At 48.0% G+C, this 17,414-nt stretch overlaps 1 protein-coding gene across 1 annotated transcript in view; it reads right to left on the reverse strand.

Moving 5' to 3' along the window:
* Positions 1 to 665: 665 nt before the first annotated feature.
* The window catches only part of SLC26A4 (solute carrier family 26 member 4), a 50,080-nt gene continuing 33,331 nt past the window's right edge, over positions 666 to 17,414 (reverse strand). The window contains exons 14-20 of the mRNA XM_060244540.1: positions 16,146 to 16,238; positions 15,888 to 15,983; positions 11,261 to 11,491; positions 9,429 to 9,483; positions 6,186 to 6,331; positions 1,626 to 1,706; positions 666 to 739 (exon numbers count right to left, since the gene is read on the reverse strand). Of these exons, the coding sequence (XP_060100523.1) occupies positions 716 to 739; positions 1,626 to 1,706; positions 6,186 to 6,331; positions 9,429 to 9,483; positions 11,261 to 11,491; positions 15,888 to 15,983; positions 16,146 to 16,238 (726 nt within the window). The 3' untranslated portion in view covers positions 666 to 715. The remainder of the gene's footprint in view (positions 740 to 1,625; positions 1,707 to 6,185; positions 6,332 to 9,428; positions 9,484 to 11,260; positions 11,492 to 15,887; positions 15,984 to 16,145; positions 16,239 to 17,414) is intronic.

Here is a 17,414-nt window from a genome sequence, read left to right on the forward strand (position 1 = left end):
CTAGATGGACCCTCACTGGTCTGATCCAGCAGGGCTGTTTTTCGGCTCTTATGCTTTAAAGTAATTCATTATTTGTAGAGTGTCATTTGTAAGCTGTACCCCATGCATTTTGATGAAGACTTTTGTGAAACCTTACATTGTCCAAGGGACAGTTTTCACTCTAGAACTCAGATCCCTACTATTAATTACAGCATTCTTTACTGTCATAAATAGCCCCTTTGTGGCTGTAACACCAACAGGTACGCCTGAGAACTAACATTCTGCTTGATATTGTACAAATAAAGCCTGAGCCATCTTCCTTGTTTATCAACAAGTAGCTCTAGGTCTTTGATGGCTATGGCTGCAATCCTAACAACAGTTTTGTGGCAATAAGTCTCAGTGAATAAAATTGAATTCACTTCCAATTGACCTGCTTAGGATTTCTCCCTAGATACTGAAGTAATACTGGGCCATAAATGCTGCTAAGCACGTGTGTGTGATCAGCATCCAATAGCCAGTTCTGCTGCAGTAATGATGATATGGCACCCATTTTTGCTGTATTTAATTTTGAGCAACTTTATCAAATAGTTTTTAATCAAGGATAATATAGGAAAAGATAAATTAAGTTAGTCTGCAGCATATAGTAAATGCTTTATCCTAGTTCAGAGTAAATGATCCCAATAACGGTGTGATTTGTCCCACTGTCCGCGGATACGATGAATTCTGTAATCTTCCATCATGAAGCGAGTCTGCGCATAGCCTAGTAATAAAAGAGTTTTTTAACGTGAAATCAGAATAATAAACTATTTCTGAAATCATAATGCGTGTTTCAAAATTCTAAATGTTATATCTTCATAGAGAATAAGAGGCTGAATGTGATTTAGGGAATGCCAACACTATGCATTTATATGTTGATCGTATATCAAGTTACTTAGCATGGCTTCTTTCAAATAATCCTGGGGAATGTAGTTTGATGAAAGTGCTGTAAATTCTCCGTTAGGTATCCACCACAGAACGGTAGTTCCCTGTTAAACCAGCTTTAAGTTACTTCACAATTGTGGGTGCTCTCTCCAGCACATTCTCCTTTATCAGTTCCATGTAATAAATACAAGCGTGGCAGAAGTTCCTAAGAGAGTTTCTGAGCCCCTGAAGAGTGTACTGAAAAACGTTTTACACAATGTGGTGGGGGGGGAGGACTGGGACAGACCAAGCTTTTGGTTCATGGAAGAAGGAGGGGACAATCTGGGAGGCCTGGGGATCCCCCAGAAGGACAGCTCATCTCTATACTACAGAGATCAGTTCCGTTGGAGAAAATGGATGCTTCGGAGGGTGGACTTGAAGGCATTGTACCCAACTGAGGTCCCTGTCCTCTCCAGGCTCCATCCCCAAATCTCCAGGAGTTTCCTAACCTGCATCTGGCAACCCTGCCCTCTCCATCCCCCACCAGTGACAGGGGGACTTTGCAACCCTACCCCAAATACCCCCCTCCCAAGGCTCCATCCCCAAATCCCCAGGAATTTCACAACCTACAACAATCCTGCTGGAAGAAGATTTAACAATAATATAGTTTGCTAAATGAACTCCATACATTTATCAACATAGAATGTGAGAGCGGTTTTCTTAAAAACACCTAAATAAAACCATACCTCTTCTTGAACATCAAGTTCTTCATCCTGGTTTGTTTCTGTGAATCCAACTGGTTCCTTTGATTCCTGCATTAGTGAAATCTGTTACAAAAAGTTGAGAGATGTCATGAGGACATACATAGGAAATTTATCATAAAGCAATCAATAGGCTTACAATGCCATGTACACTAAATACAGTGAGACCTATCAAGCATAGTTATTTTATACTTTCTGTTTTCTAATATACACTCAGGATTAATTTTTTTAATTTTTTATGAAAGTAGAATCATAGAGTTGGAAGGGACCTCCAGGGTCATCTAGTCCAACCCCCTGCACAATGCAGGAAACTCACAAATACCTCCCTCTAAATGCACAGGATCCTCATTGTTGTCAGATGGCCATCTAGCCTCTGTTTAAAAACCTCCAAGGAAGGAGAACCCACCAATTCCCGAGGAAGCCTGTTTCTAGGGTGACCATAATGTCTGAAGGCCAGCCAGGGACACTGGGGGGGGGGAGGTAGGGGTGCACGCGCGCCTCGCGCGCCGTCGGAAACAGGAAGTGACGTCACTTCCGGTGACGTCATGCCACCACCGGAAACAGGAAGTGGCATCACTTCCTGTGACATCATTTCCCCCAAATGACATCATTTCCCCCAAATGCCACTGCCGGAAACAGGAAGTGACTTCACAGCACTTCCTGTGACGTCCCCAAAAATCCCCCAAATATCACCGCCGGAAACAATTTTGTTCTCAAATCCTGTATATACTTCATCAGTATATGGGATAAGGCACTTTCTCAACTGTGCTGCATAATGCAGCCTATTTATTTTGTCCTGTTGGCTCTGTTGGCTCTATCTGCGCCACCTTCATCACTTTCGGGGTGTGGATCCCCCAGTGGGGTGGTCTCCCGACTCCCTCCGCTGACTGTTTCTGATAGCCCTGCGCCCCCTCTTTCATTTGATATGTGCCCCGTGCGGGTGCCACCCTCCCGCCGGGAGATGCCGCAAAATGAGCCCCCTTGAGGCTTATGGCGGCAGGGCTCGGGGGAAGCGAGCTAGACTGCTGTTCTTTTGCGGGGTTATAGAGTGTTTCGAGCCCGTCCCTGTGGCATCGGTCCCATCGTTGTGGGACCCAGGGGGCCGGCGCAGCGGCACGCCGAAGCAGCCTGTCACTAATAACACCGGTCGAGATGCAGGACAGGAACCCGGAAGTGACCGACCGGGGGTGGTGGTGGTAGAGGCCGGGGAAGCCTCGGAAAGGCCCGCGGTGGTCGCTGGAGGCCCTCCAGCGACCAGCGCGGGCCTTTCCGACGCCCTCCCGGGCGGAGGAGCACCGGGGGGGGTGGTGGTAGAGGCCGGGGAAGCCTCGGAAAGGCCCGCGGTGGTCGCTGGAGGCCCTCCAGCGACCAGCGCGGGCCTTTCCGACGCCCTCCCGGGCGGAGGAGCACCGGGGGGGTGGTAGAGGCCGGGGAAGCCTCGGAAAGGCCCGCGGTGGTCGCTGGAGGCCCTCCAGCGACCAGTGCGGGCCTTTCCGACGCCCTCCCGGGCGGAGGAGCACCGGGGGGGGTGGTAGAGGCCGGGGAAGCCTCGGAAAGGCCCGCGGTGGTCGCTGGAGGCCCTCCAGCGACCAGCGCGGGCCTTTCCGACGCCCTCCCGGGCCTCCGCCGCCACCGCCGGGCCCCGTGCGCGGGCGGGGAAGGCAGCGAGTAAGGGAGGGAGCGTCCCTGCGCGTGCGCAGGGCGATCTGCGCACGCGCAGGGTCACTCCCTCCCTCACTCGCCGCCTTCCCCGCCCGCGCGCGCGGCCCCCGGCTCTCTGGCTAGCTAAACCGGGACCTCTAATGGTCCCGGTATACCCAGCCCGGGAGCCGGGAATTGGGGGCCAGAACCGGGAAAGTCCCGGGAGACCGGGACGGTCTGGCCACCCTACCTGTTTCACTGAGGAATCGCTCTGTCAGGAAGTTCTTCCTAATGTTGAGCCGGAAACACTTCTGATTTAATTTCAACCCATTGGTTCTGGTCCTACCTCCTGGGGCCACAGAAAACAATTCCACACCATCCTCTATATGACAGCCCTTTAAGTACTTGAAAATGGTGATCATATCACCTCTCAGCCACCTCCTCTCCAGGCTATACATGCCCAGCTCCTTCAACCTTTCTTCATAGGACTTGGTCTCCAGACCCCTCACCATCTTCGTTGTCCTCCTCTGGACCTGTTCCAGCTTGTTCTATATCATTCTTGAAACGTGGTGCCCAAAACTGAACACAATACTCCAGGTGAGGTCTTACCAGAGCAGAGTAAAGCGATACCATTACTTCATGTGATCTGGACACTATACTTCGGTTGATACAGCCCAAATTGCATTCGCCTTTTTAGCCACCACATCACGCTGTTGACTCATGTTCAGCATATGGTCCACTAAGACCCCTAGATCCTGTTTGCACATACTACTGCTAAGACAAGTCTCCCCCATCCTATAACCATGCATTGCATTTTTCCTACCTAAATGCAAAACTTTACATTTAATCCTGTTAAAATTCATTGTATTGGTTTTAGCCCAGTTTTCCAGCCTGTCAAGATCATCCTGTATCCTGTTTCTGTCTTCTACTGTATTTGCAACCCCTCCCAATTTATCGTTATCTGCAAATTTAATAAGCATTCCCTCTATTCCTTCATCCAAATCGTTTATAAAGATGTTGGACAAATCAGGTCCCAGGACAGATCCTCGAGGCACTCCACTTGTCACTTCTCTCCAAGAGGATGAGGAGCCATTCACAAGCACCCTTTGGGTGCGATCTGTCAACCAGTTACAGATTCACCTAATGGTAACAGGATCCAAACCACATTTTACCAACTTGTCAACAAGGACAGTATGTGGAACCTTATAAAAAGCCTTACTGAAATCAAGATAAACAATGTCTACAGCATTCCCCTGATCCAGCAAGGTAGACACTTTCTCAAAAAAAGAGATCAGGTTAGTCTGACATGACTTGTTCTTGAGAAACCCACGCTAGCTCTTAGTAATCACAGCCATCCTTTCTAAATGTTCCAGGACTGACTATTTGATGATTTGTTCCAAACCTTTCCAGGTATAGACATCAAGCTGACGTATTGGTAGTTACCCGGATCCTCCTTTTCCCCCTTCTTGAAAATGGGGACAACATTTGCCCGCCTCCAATTTTCCGGCACCTCTCCTGTTCTCCAAGAATTCTCAAAAATAATAGCCAGAGGCTCAGAAATTACATACGCAAGCTCTTTTAGAACCCTTGGATGCAGTTCATCTGGCCCTGAGGACTTAGTTTCATTTAAAGAAACTAGGTGTTTATGTGTTAAGCAGATATCCGTTTCGTCAATATTTAATGTACTAGATTCTAAACCCAGCAAAACTGATTGTATGTTAATGGGATATTTTCCATCACTTGATAATGTGGTGGATGCAATTAGGTTTACTGCAATAAGGAAGAGGAAGGGTCTCCTTTGACCATTCAGAAAGGTTATGCTGGGGATCATGGGACAAAAGCCATGTGAAACAGCAGCTGTAGCAAGGACGGTAAGGACTGAATGGAAAAGCTGAGTGGTTCCACCCTGATGTTTTAATATCTGTTACTGATAGATACATGGAGAAATAAATTGTAAGTATTATGTTTTGTTTTAAGTATAGACGCTAGAGCTGCAAGGTCCAACAGGAAATATCTGGGAACTTTGGGCGGTAGAGCCAGGTGATTTGGGGGTGGAGTCAGAAGGAAGGTTGTGACAAGCACAATTGAATTCTGAAGGGAGATCTGGCCATCACATTTAAAGGGACCATCCACCTTTGAAATGCCTTCCCTTTATTGGAAATAACCTAGAAGATATTGGATTTATATCCCGCCCTCCACTCCGAAGAGTCTCAGAGCGGCTCACAATCTCCTTTACCTTCCTCCCCCACAACAGACACCCTTTGAGGTAGATGAAGATATTGGATTTATATCCCGCCCTCCACTCCGAAGAGTCTCAGAGCAGCTCACAATCTCCTTTACCTTCCTCCCCCGCAACAGACACCCAGTGAGGTAGATGAAGATATTGGATTTATATCCTGCCCTCCACTCCGAAGAGTCTCAGAGCAGCTCACAATCTCCTTTACCTTCCTCCCCCGCAACAGACACCCTGTGAGGTAGATGAAGATATTGGATTTATATCCCGCCCTCCACTCCGAAGAGTCTCAGAGCAGCTCACAATCTCCTTTACTTTCCTCCCCTGCAACAGACACCCTGTGAGGTAGATGAAGATATTGGATTTATATCCTGCCCTCCACTCCGAAGAGTCTCAGAGCGGCTCACAATCTCCTTTACCTTCCTCCCCCACAACAGACACCCTGTGAGGTTGGTGGGACTGGAGAAGGCTCTCACAGCAGCTGCCCTTTCAAGGACAATCTCTGCCAGAGCTATGGCTGACCCAAGGCCATGCTAACAGGAGCAAGTGGAGGAGTGGGGAATCAAACCTGGTTCTCCCAGATAAGAGTCCGCACACTTAACCACTACACCAAACTGGCTCTCCACTGTGCATATAAAAACATATAAAAACAAACTCTGTTTGGCACCTACCTTTTCAAATATAGGATCCTGTGTTTCTCTGTGTATCTTCTGACTCTGTATGTGGAGGACAGCATCATGGACAGTCAGGAAAAACATCTCCTTCTGGATGACACCATCAAAGAAGGCACAGAGTTCCAACTTTCTCATAATGTGGTCTGAAGAGAAAAAGAAGAGGGAAAACGCACACTATTCAAATACATTAAAACAACAATCTGTGCAGAAAAATATTCAAAATCCAGTTTCCGAGTTCTGTTTGTGTGTTTGCAGAAAAGTTAAATGTTCGTTTTGCAGGGAAAACAATAAGAAAATACTCGGATGGAAACGAGTAAAAATGACAAATGGTTGCCATTTTGTGTTTATGCATCATAAACTTTCTGAATAGGTTTTGCCTCCCAATCATATTATGAATGAGTCTCTTCTCTGATGTAATGCATGCTCAGTTTTGAGGAGCTGGTTGGAATATTTAATAGGCTGTGCCAAGGGAAATAACAGGAGCTCCTCTGTGCACTGGAGTCGGGAACAGAAGCGAACTATTGAGGCCTACCTAGCATAAATTTCCTCAATTCTTTCTGGTTGCAGCTCCAAAACGTAGGTGGGTAAGGTGCTGGTTGGACTGGAGTGAAGCATTCATATGCATCCTACTTTATTCAGTCTCATCTTAGTGTTCCAGGCTTTACCATAGAATTACGGCCTGACGAAGGGTCGAAATGGAGATCTGCCTGGGACATCTGTTGCCATGGTTATTGCTGCGTGTTTAAACCTATATTTTGTGGTTCAGCATTGTATATGCACGTACTGCATCCTTTAAGAATAATTAATAATAGCAAGGTTCTTGGTAATTATTAGTGGGGTTTTTAATGTACATTTCTTTACTACAGTGCTTTCTCAGAATTTATATATTACTTAACACTGTAAAGCCATTTATTTGTTGCGTAACATTAAAATGGTAGCTGAGCCACCTGGACCTTCTGCAAATTGCCGAACATAAGAACCATTTCAAGGACAGAGTGCAATCAGCGCATGACAGGCTTTCTAAAACTGCCAAGATCATGACCAGTGTGCAGGATCAAATTAGAGAATCGCAAGGAGAAAGGCACACAAATTTGCAAGGAAAGTGTTACTATGCAGCTGCCCTAGGGCATCAGTGAAATGACCCCCAATGTGCTGAATAAGGAATGTGTATTTTGAGCTGAGGTGAGGTTTGTGAACGTATGAGTTGGTTATAGTTTGCTATGGAATAATCCCTGAGGAAGCTGTGAACGTGAAACACTGACACAAGCTGGCAGAGGTGTCGGGGTGGGGCTGCTTTGACAGCTCATGAAGGATTTTGCTTCAGCAGCCTGTGGAAGAACATTGCTACACTGAATTCTAAGTGGCTTGGGTTTATTTCTTACAAGAGCTACTAAAGTGAATTTCCTACTGGGCTTATGGAGACAATATCTGAAGCTGGACTGGATTTTTGAACTGAAAAAAAAAAATGGCCCGAAGGAAAGTTATTTATATACACAGTGATTTATGTTGAGTGCTGGATGTTTATGAATTATGTGTAAATCTTGTTGATTGTATGATGTGAATTCTATTGTATAATATATGATTTTCTATGATGTGTGTGTATATTTCAACAATATTATTCTATTGTATAATATATGATTTTCTATGATGTGTGTGTATATTTCAACAATTTAAATATTGGCTTGCACAGTTTATTTTCTTTACTTCTGAGATCTATAAAGGCAACAGTTAACATACCATCTTTTGAGCTGGTACACTTGTCTACATTAAATTGTATGGCAATTGTCAACTGCACTAACTCCTTTACAGAATGCCTCTTGCTCTCGACCCAGTGTGCCTTCATCCTCAATCCAGAAAAGTAACTTCTTCTAGAGCAAGGAAGAATATCGTTTGTCCATTACTGATAACAAACTTATGGGCTGATAATTCTTTGGATCTGTTGGATCACCTTTTTATGGCTAGGATGTCGCCAAGAGGTGGGGGCCATTCCTGTCTTGTTTTTTGAGTAAATACTGGTGCCAAAATTTCTGCCCACCAGACTGTGCTTGCTTTAAGCAGCTCAGATGACATCAGGTCAGGTCCTGGTATCTTGCCAGATTCCCTTAAAATATTAAAAAGACTAATTTCTGATATTGGGACGAGGGGCCATTTCTCAAGCTTTGAAGTAAGGAATACTTTCAGCAGAAGGTGTCACAAAGAAGACCTTCAAATGTGCCTTCCAGCAATTATCAGAGACGTAACAGAGGAGTGGCTGTCTAATGTTTAGCTCATTTGCAATTATATCTCAAAAGATTTTTACATGTTTTTGGAAGCCCAAATTAAATGTTTCCATGAGGTAACTAGAGCAACTCATGAGTTTTTGATAAGCATTCTGAATTCATGTTGCATGCCTCCGTCATTGCTAACACCCATTTTCCATCAGCAGCTCACCACCACCTTCACACATAGTGGGCTTTCTCCCGCCCTTCTTCTTCCTTCCCACCTCCCAAAGGGCCACTTCTCTGTCATCATGGTGACGAAAGAGCAAGAGAGGTGGGCAGAGGAGAAAAGGGTGGTAGCAATGTGCCGAAGAAGGTGGTTTCTGCTAGTAAAGGGGGAGACCCAGCGTGCAACTGCCTCCTTTGATAGGAGGAGAGAGAGGGGGGTAGTGGCCAATCATCCACAGCATGACCCAACCAAGAGAGAGAGTAACAGGGGGAAAGGAACTCTCTGTCTGGGGCAGTGATGCTCTGTATTCTTGGTGCTTGGGGGAAAAACAGTGGGATGGCTTCTAGTATCCTGGCCCCACTGATGAACCTCCTGATGGCACCTGCGGTTTTTGGACACTGTGTGGCACAGAGTGTTGGACTGGCTGGGCCATTGACCTGGTCCAACATGGCTTCTCTTATGTTCTTATATTGCCTATTGACCTGACGTGGGTCTTTTCACCACTACTGACCCCATTCTCACCACCCTCTTCTTTCTTGCTTGCAGGCCAGATTACAGACCTGGATGGGCCAGTTCCATCCCCTGGGCCATATGTCTGACATCCCTGCAGTACATAATATAGTTGGCAATAGTTTTCCAAGGTCTTGGGCAAAGATCTTTCCTTGACTTGCCACTGAAGTATCTTTTTAAGTGCAGAGTCCCGTGATTCAACCTCAGATCTTCTGAATCTAATCTACTACGACTTCTCCCTTCCACTTTACACTCATAACAGATGCTACCCATTAGCAGTGATCACGACGTTTACATATTTACCTAAATGTGACGCGATGTATACTCGCACATCAATCCTCTCAAATTCTTTGACAATCTGAAAAGAAAAGGATTGGGCTAAGCATTAATTTTTGCAGCTAGATTAACACTGTAGTGAAGTTACACCCTTTTCAGTCCATTGTCTGTTTTTGAAAAACTGATGTTAGGAAAGTTTCAAAGAGAAATAAGACTACCAACTCCAGTTTAGGAAATACCTGGAGATTTGAGGGTGGAGCCTGGAAGAAAGGGATTTAGGGAGGGGAGAGACCTCAGTGGGATATAATGTCATGCAGTCCACCTTCTAAAGCAGCTATTTTTCTCAAGAGAAATTGAATAAATGTTTTAGATAAATAAGTAATAAATAAGCAATTTATGTAGTTGGGATATCAGCTGTAATTCTGGGAAATCTCCAGCTTGTACCTGGAAGTAGCAGCAAACCAACAGAGTAACGTGGTAATGGAAACAGGAAAGAAAGCCTTTAGGCATCTATGCAAACAAAACCCCAGATTTTCAATTATTTTATACAATCAAATATCCTCATAGAATCATACAATACCAAAAGTGCAAATATAAGACACACCCATACACGAAGTCCATATACTTATAGCAATAGTCTATTTCTTTGGAATAAAAATCCTTGTAATTGTTCCTTAAAGATGGGACCCCGAGATATGGTGCGATGAGCTGTGAAGGTGGAGTTCTGTGCTCCAAATCTTCTTGTAGCCAGTGTAGAGATGTCAAGCAGCAAGGCAAAAGAACACAACAGGGATGCGCTTGATGCCCTGTTTCACAAAAGGCTTCTACGAGCTTCAAAACATTTTTACAACTTATGTGGGAGACCAACGCTCCAACTATTCTGCAGGCAGACTGTTTGTGCATACTGATAAGATATGACTGTGAGCTGTTGCCTAAGCATGGGTTCCAGAGTGTAAAAATAGTGGCCAGAGGTAGTGTAAAGGAAACAAGAACCTGAATCAAGGACTCGTGTTGCTGCTACTACACCTGTTGGATTATTCTTCAAAGAGGAACAGCCGGGCTATCTGCGTCTCTCAACAGAAAGACAAGACAACAGCAGATTTTATACCTGGCAACATTTAAAGTTTGAGTTTCTACTAAGTTTGAGTTTCTACTAACATTTAAAGTTTGAGTTTCTTACTTGCTTTGAAGGACATTTAAGAATTACAGTGATAGTGGTTGAGTAAAAGAGTGTTTTGCACTTATATTGCAACATTTGGTGCGCGGTGTTCTTCTTGCTTTGCCTAAACTTCACACCGCAAGTTTCCTTATTTACCGAATCCACAGTTGGGGGCAGGAGATCCCCTGGTTTGGAGGGTTATCAGAAAGTGGGGTAGGGGTTTGAATATCCATTGGTCACTCCATTATACCCTGTGGAGACTGGTCCCTATTGGATGGAGAATTGATCTGTAGGTATCTGGGGCCTGCGGGGGGAGGGGCTGCTTTTTGAGGTAAAGGCACCAAATTTTCAGCATAGCATCTGGTGCCTCTCTTCAAAAAACTTCACATGCTTCAAAATGATCAGACCAGGGGGTCCAATTCCATGAGCCCCCAAAATGGTACCCAATCCTCCATTATTTCCAATGAAGGAAGGCATTTAAAAGTAATGGCCAGAACTCCCTTCAGAGTTCAATTGTGCTTGTCACAACCCTGCTCCTGGCTCCGCCCCCAAAGTCTCCTGGCTCCGCCCCCAAAGTCCTCTGATATTTCTGAAGTTGGACCTAGCAACCCTAGTTCAAATTTAGCTTTGATTCCAGCTCAAATCTGTCTTGTCCCTACATGTGCGTAAAATGACCTAGTAATTGAATAAACACTCTTACCGTTTTCATGGCTCTCACTGCTACTACATCCATGAAGGATACGGCTCCAAAGTCAAAAATGAGACTGTGCAGAGGCACTTTGGGAACATTGACTTTGACAGGGAGGTCTGAATTCCAGTCCACTTGGATTTCTACTTCTTTAGTTGGAATGTCAAGCTCTGAAGGATCTTCTGGGTCTTCATCGGGTTCAAAAGCTTCATTAGTAGTGCCAGAATCACTGATTATGCCATTCTAGGTGAGGACACATACATTTATATATTTAGCACAATATTTACTAATAAAAGAACAAACAACTCCTTCCAAGATAAAAAGCAGCATACACACAGGTATGTGTGATAGGTACAGTCCCTCGTAAAGCCTTCTTTAACGGCATAAGTCTCCTACACAACCTGACCTTTACAACGCAATCCTAAGGGGGTGTGTGTGTGTGAAAGTCCTTTGGAAACTAAGGCCCATGCCCACAGAAGTCCACTTACATAAGAGCAGGCCCTTGCCCAGGCCCTGCTAGGCCCCTCCACTCAACCCCCCCTTCCAGCTATATGGCCCCTCCATTGCTCTCCCCCTCACCTCGCCGCTCTCGCGGCCCCTCTCTCTCTGCCGCCGCTGCTTTGGTGGCCCCAATCTCCCCACCACTCTGTTGACCCCACCCTCCTCTGCAGTGCCTCCCCCTCCCTCCCACCCACCTGGTAAAGCACCGGATCTCGGGCTCTTTCAAAGAGCACCCCCCCCCCGGCCGCCGACCAGTGGGAAAAGTGGCACTGAGACCGGTGGCTTCTCTATCGGCTTTCTGGCACTCTCAGCATGTTCAGCGCTGGAGCACCAGCAGCTGGAAGGACCCAGCGGAAAGCCGTCAGAGAAGCTGCCAGCCTCAACCCCGCTTTTCCTGCTGGTCAGCGGCCGTGGGGGACCTCTTTGAAAGAGCCCTGGGAGCCGGCATGGGTGGGAGGAAGGGAGGGGGAGGCGGGTTGGAGGAAGGGAGGGGGTGGTGCCACAGAGGAGGGCGAGGGCCTCCTTGAAAGAGCCCTGGGAGCTGGCGCTATACCAGGTGGGTGGGAGGGAGGGAGGGAGGGAGGGGAGGGCCGTGGAGGAGGGCGGGGGCTGACAGAGCGTTGGGGAGATTGGGGGCCGCCAAAGCAGCAGCAGCGGAGGGAGTGGGGGCTACCAGAGTGAGGGCCCCCCCACCAAAATTTTCTGGCTATGGCCCTGCCCCTAAGCACTACGCCCAAGCCATGGCATAAGTCCATTGGAGAGGCCCATGCCAGCATGGGAGGGGGCAGAGTCAGGGGCATGGCCAGACTTAGTTGGCTCCCTAAGAACATTGGGCCTTCACATGTCCCCCTTAGAGGCTCAAAGTTACACCTAGCAAAATACAACCCATAGGCAGGGCCGGCTCGCCCACTAGGCAAACTAGGTGGTTGCCTAGGGCGCCGGGAGACAGAGGACGGCAAATTGGGCTTCCCCCCCCGATGCCCCAGTCAAGTGCTTAGATTTGCCTTCCTCTGCCCCTCCCACCACCACGGCTGCCCCCTCCACGGCTGCTAGCCCCCTCTGGCCTGCCATGCCACCTCCGGTCTACCACCGCCGAGCTCTGCTCGCTCTCCCCCCTCCCACCCCACTTGCTGCAAGTAAAACTAAGGCCTGCTGTCTCCTCACAGCCCACACCTGCGTGTTTTGTTAAGAGCCTCTTAACAAAATGTGCAGACGTGCGCTGTGAGGAGCCAGCAGACCTTAGTTTTACTCACAGCGAGTGGGGCGAGAGGGGCGGCAAGCAAGCAGTGTTGGCAGGGGCACGGGGGGCATCGGCAGGCCGGAGGGGGCTAGCAGCAAGCCAGAGGTGGTGGGGGCAGGCTGGAGGGGGCTATTGGTAGCCGCAACAGTGGCAGGGGGGAGGGAGGCAAATGGGAAGGATGGGGAGGGGAGGGAGGAGGCGGGGGATCTAGGGGGGTACCTGCGTAGAGCACCAGGCACCCATGGGCCGGCGCTGCCCATAGGCACCTGTTGATCCCGAAAACACATTTCCTCCCGCTGCTGCATAAGCCCGCAAACTCCTTAGGGAGCCATGTAATTGCTTCACCAATCCTCTCATGCCCCAGGCTTGGCAAGCCCCCTCCCAGACACCCAATCGCTGCTCCCCCCCTCCTACATAAACTTCCACTCCAGCCCCGCACACTTCCTTAGGGTGCATGGCACGAGACTCTGTCTTGGAGCTCCCTGCCGAGGCACTGGTGGTGGGCGCTGCACAGAAAGGGCACTTAGTACAGAGCAAGCTCTTTGATACGCAAGGAGGAGAGCGAAGTCTCTACTCTGTGACTAACCTCTCCCGTTTCCAAGTCCCAATAGGTACCCAATCTCTGGAGGATCAGCGCACAAGAGCGCGTACCCCAAACTTGCCTTCCCCTCCCCTCGCTTGAGGCTGGGCTGAGGGGCCATGCTGCTCATTGCTCCAGTCTCTGCATGCCGCTGGAAACCCACCACCCCCAATTTCCAATGAGATGGTCTGTCCTTTGCCTCGTCCCCACCCCTGGCAAAGCAATGGGTGTGTGTGTGGGAGGGGGGGTCTGGAAGCTGCTCCGATGCCTGTGAGGAGGCAGGTCAGTGACTGTCCCTTTAAGACAGTCCCTGGCCAAAATGCCGTCTCATGCTGCTGTGGCAGATGAATTGCAAGCAATCCGGCAGCGCTGTAACCCAGGACAGGAGGGTAGGCATTGGGTGGTTGTCTGGTTCTCTCCTGTGCTGTGGGAGGGTGTTTTGTCAAACTCCCCCCCTCCACCTCTGCCAACCCTGGCTTAGCACTCCTCCCCAGGTGCTCTGGTGGGGATTCGACAGAGAGACTTCCAATTCTGGCAATTCCAACACATACACACACCACTCTACTCAGTCAGCTGCTCCTGCCCTCCTCTCAGAGTGGAGCCTCGTGCCCTGCAAGACTTTCCAGCTTCGTCCCACTTGGTTCCAGCACAACAAAAACCTTAGACGTGTCTCTACTTTGTCTCTCTTGTCTGGCTTCTGCTTCACTCTCCTATCTGCCCCTCTCCCCCCACCCCACATCTGCCACTCTGTCTGTGGCCCCCCCAGGAAATGTCTAAGAGGGCGAACTTGCTTGCTTCTGGTGGGGGGGAAGGAGTGGTGAGAACCAATGAGCCACCTCAGTGCGAGGCTGGACAGGGGAGCCTGAGGGTCTTCCCCCCACTCATACCATGGGAGGCTGGGTGGTCTAGGGCCAGATGCATCACCTCAGCCTGCCCGAGCCCTCAGCCTGCTCAACCCCACGGGCTGTCGTGCTCATGGCACAGAGAAGAGGGGAATGTGGAGGGAGGAGTCGCTAACGGAATGGGTCCCTGGCTGGTGCCTTGGACTCTGTGTTCTGCTGCCACCGGGGAAGGGTTCTGCGTAAGTAGCGGGGGGCGCCATGCTGTCATTGAGGGACTCAGAGTCCTTGTTGGGGGGAGCTTCCCTGTGGGACTTGGTGGCAAACTGGGACTCTGTCTGCTCGTTCCGATACACACATTCTGCCTGGCGTCTCTGTGTGCAGATTCCTGTACTGTGTTTCCTGTTTGTTTATGGCCAGCTGGGATGGCACGTGACTCCACTCGTCTGCCTGCCATTGGCACAAGTCTCTGACAGTGGATGGGCGCAGCCTTGGGACTGGCCAATCCTACAGCTCCACACTTCCCCTTCCCTCCTCCCACCCCCACCTCAGCAGCGAGCCAATAGTGGCTGCTTGGGTGGATTCACCATGGTGACAGCTTCTCTCTCACATGCATGCACACCCAGCCATGTCCTTTCCCCTCCCCATGTCAGTGGGACTTCTCCTCTTTGGAATCCGATTACTGCCACCTACGTTAGTTCTACACTCGGGCGGGCCTCCATGGCAGAATTTAGGATTGCTCTGCCCACTTCCCATTTAGGTACTGTTTCCCCATGTTGACATTAGTCCCCCCCTCTCCCGTGGACATTAGTAATTTACAAGCTGGCCTATCAGGAAATGAGGGGTTTTGATAGAAATCCTACCCTACCCTTCAAATTCTCCCTCTCTCTATATATATACTTGAGTAAACTGATTTCTCCTCCACTTCCCCCTTTCGCTTTTTAACCAACATGGCACTGGTCCATTTTCTATCTCCAAGGAAGCATTTTTAGGTCGTACCAAGTCATATGCATTGTTCCCCCCCCCTCTCTTTTTCTTTTAGTTAATTTAGAAAGACAGTTTTTGGAATATCCAGGGAGTCCCTGAGTATCTTGTGTGAGTGTGGGGAGGGAACCTGTAGTAGTTCTTATTAGTTCTGTTTGCTGCTGAACATAGTGGGGTGGATCCAACCATCCTCCAATTTAAGTGCTGCTTTTTCCAATTAGAAAGCCACACTTTGAAGGAAGTCTCTTTCAATTGGAGAAATGCTTCAAACTTGAGAAAAAAGGGAAAATGGGGTATAAATATTTTGATTCACTCAGTCAGCTCAGTGGAGTGGTCGAATAGGGATAGGTTCAGCCCCACCAATTGCTATATTCTTTATTTAAAACCAAAATAGAAATGCAGATCCCACAAATACAATGAATAAGAACCCTCACCTATATTTCAGGTCATGACAAATCCTTAATTACTGATGGAGAAGGAAGATTAATACTTTACCTTTGTTGCTTTTAATTTCCCCTTCTTGATTAGCTTCTGTATTTTTCTCAATGCTTTAAGCCTCTTGTTATATACTCGAACGGCATCAAATCCCACCTGGAAAATGCATAATTGAACAAAGATATACCCAGTTTGTCTTCCAAGGAATAAATACACTGGCTAAAATCTAATGACATAAATGGGCTTAAATGCACTTGACTCTGTTGGATTGAGGCCACGAAAAATAGAAAATGTTTAGAATTCTCACAGGCTACTCACAGAAGATCTGACACTGCTTCTCAAGCCATCAATGTTAGCATAAAAAATTGGACTTGAAAATCTGACAATCTTCATTCCTTCTGGTTCAGTCACCTGTTGTGAAAATCATTTTATATTGAAATAAACATACTGTATTTGAATACAGGTTGCTCCATTACTGAAACACACACACACACATTTACACATACACCACACACTGAAACTATTATACATATATACACTGAAATTACAATTTGGTGTAAAAATACTCACAAAACTGCCCAGTTTTAAATTTTTATTTCTTTAGATAATTGTACTACACTTTTCTCCCTTATGGGGACCCAAAGCAGCTTACAGCATCATGCTCCCCTACGCGCTATCCTCACAACAATTCCATGAAGTAGGCTAGGCTGAGAGTGAGCGGCTGGGGCCTGGCCCAGCGTCACTCAGGAAACTTCCATGGCAATGGAACTTGAACCTGGCTCTCACAGATCTTTGTCCAGAACTCCTCCCACTACATCATGCTTGCACCTGTCCTCCAACATGCTAACACTTGTCCTCCTGGATTATGTGAAGATTTTATGCTGTTTTATTAGGGCTGTCAATCTCCAGGCGCTGGATGGCAATATCCTGGGATTATGACTGATCCCCAGGTGATAGAGATCAGTTCACCTGGTGTTGTGTATGTTGATCAATAGTATGTATTCATAGGTTCCTGCCTGGCTCATTGGAGCCTGTAGGACTGAGCTTGGAGACTCAGGAGACTTCAAGGTGGCCCGTGCTCCAATCACGGGCCACCTTGAAGTGTATAGTTGGCCCCATAAGCCCAGTTCCTGAGTCTTGAGTTCAGCCACTGCCAGGGGTCTTAATAAAAGAGCTTCGCTTGGATCACTGCTGCCTCGTCTCATCCATGCATTGAACCCACTATATTATAGCAGCCGTGAGGATGAGAGCCTGGTGAGCGAGCCCAGCAACTGGCACCACACTGCACATTGTTGCATCTGCATCCAGCCCCGCACATCGCACCGCCATCGCTGTCAACATGGCCACTACACTTGGAACGCTGCCCAAATTTGACGCTGCCCATCCCGAGACATGTGTCACGGCTGGGGCCAGGTCAGGCAAAGTCCAGAGGTAGTCCGAGGTCTGTAGCCAGCAAGCAGGAGTGTCCAAGGTGCCAAATCCAAATTGCTGTGCAAGTATCGCAGGTCCGAGATCCAGAAGCCGTGGTCAGGGAGTCCAGAAGTCAAAAGCCAAAGTCAGGAACCAAAGTCAAGCCGGAGTGGATGC

The sequence above is a fragment of the Heteronotia binoei genome, chromosome 8 (assembly GCF_032191835.1).
Source record: "Heteronotia binoei isolate CCM8104 ecotype False Entrance Well chromosome 8, APGP_CSIRO_Hbin_v1, whole genome shotgun sequence".
NCBI classification, from domain to species: Eukaryota; Metazoa; Chordata; class Lepidosauria; order Squamata; family Gekkonidae; genus Heteronotia; species Heteronotia binoei.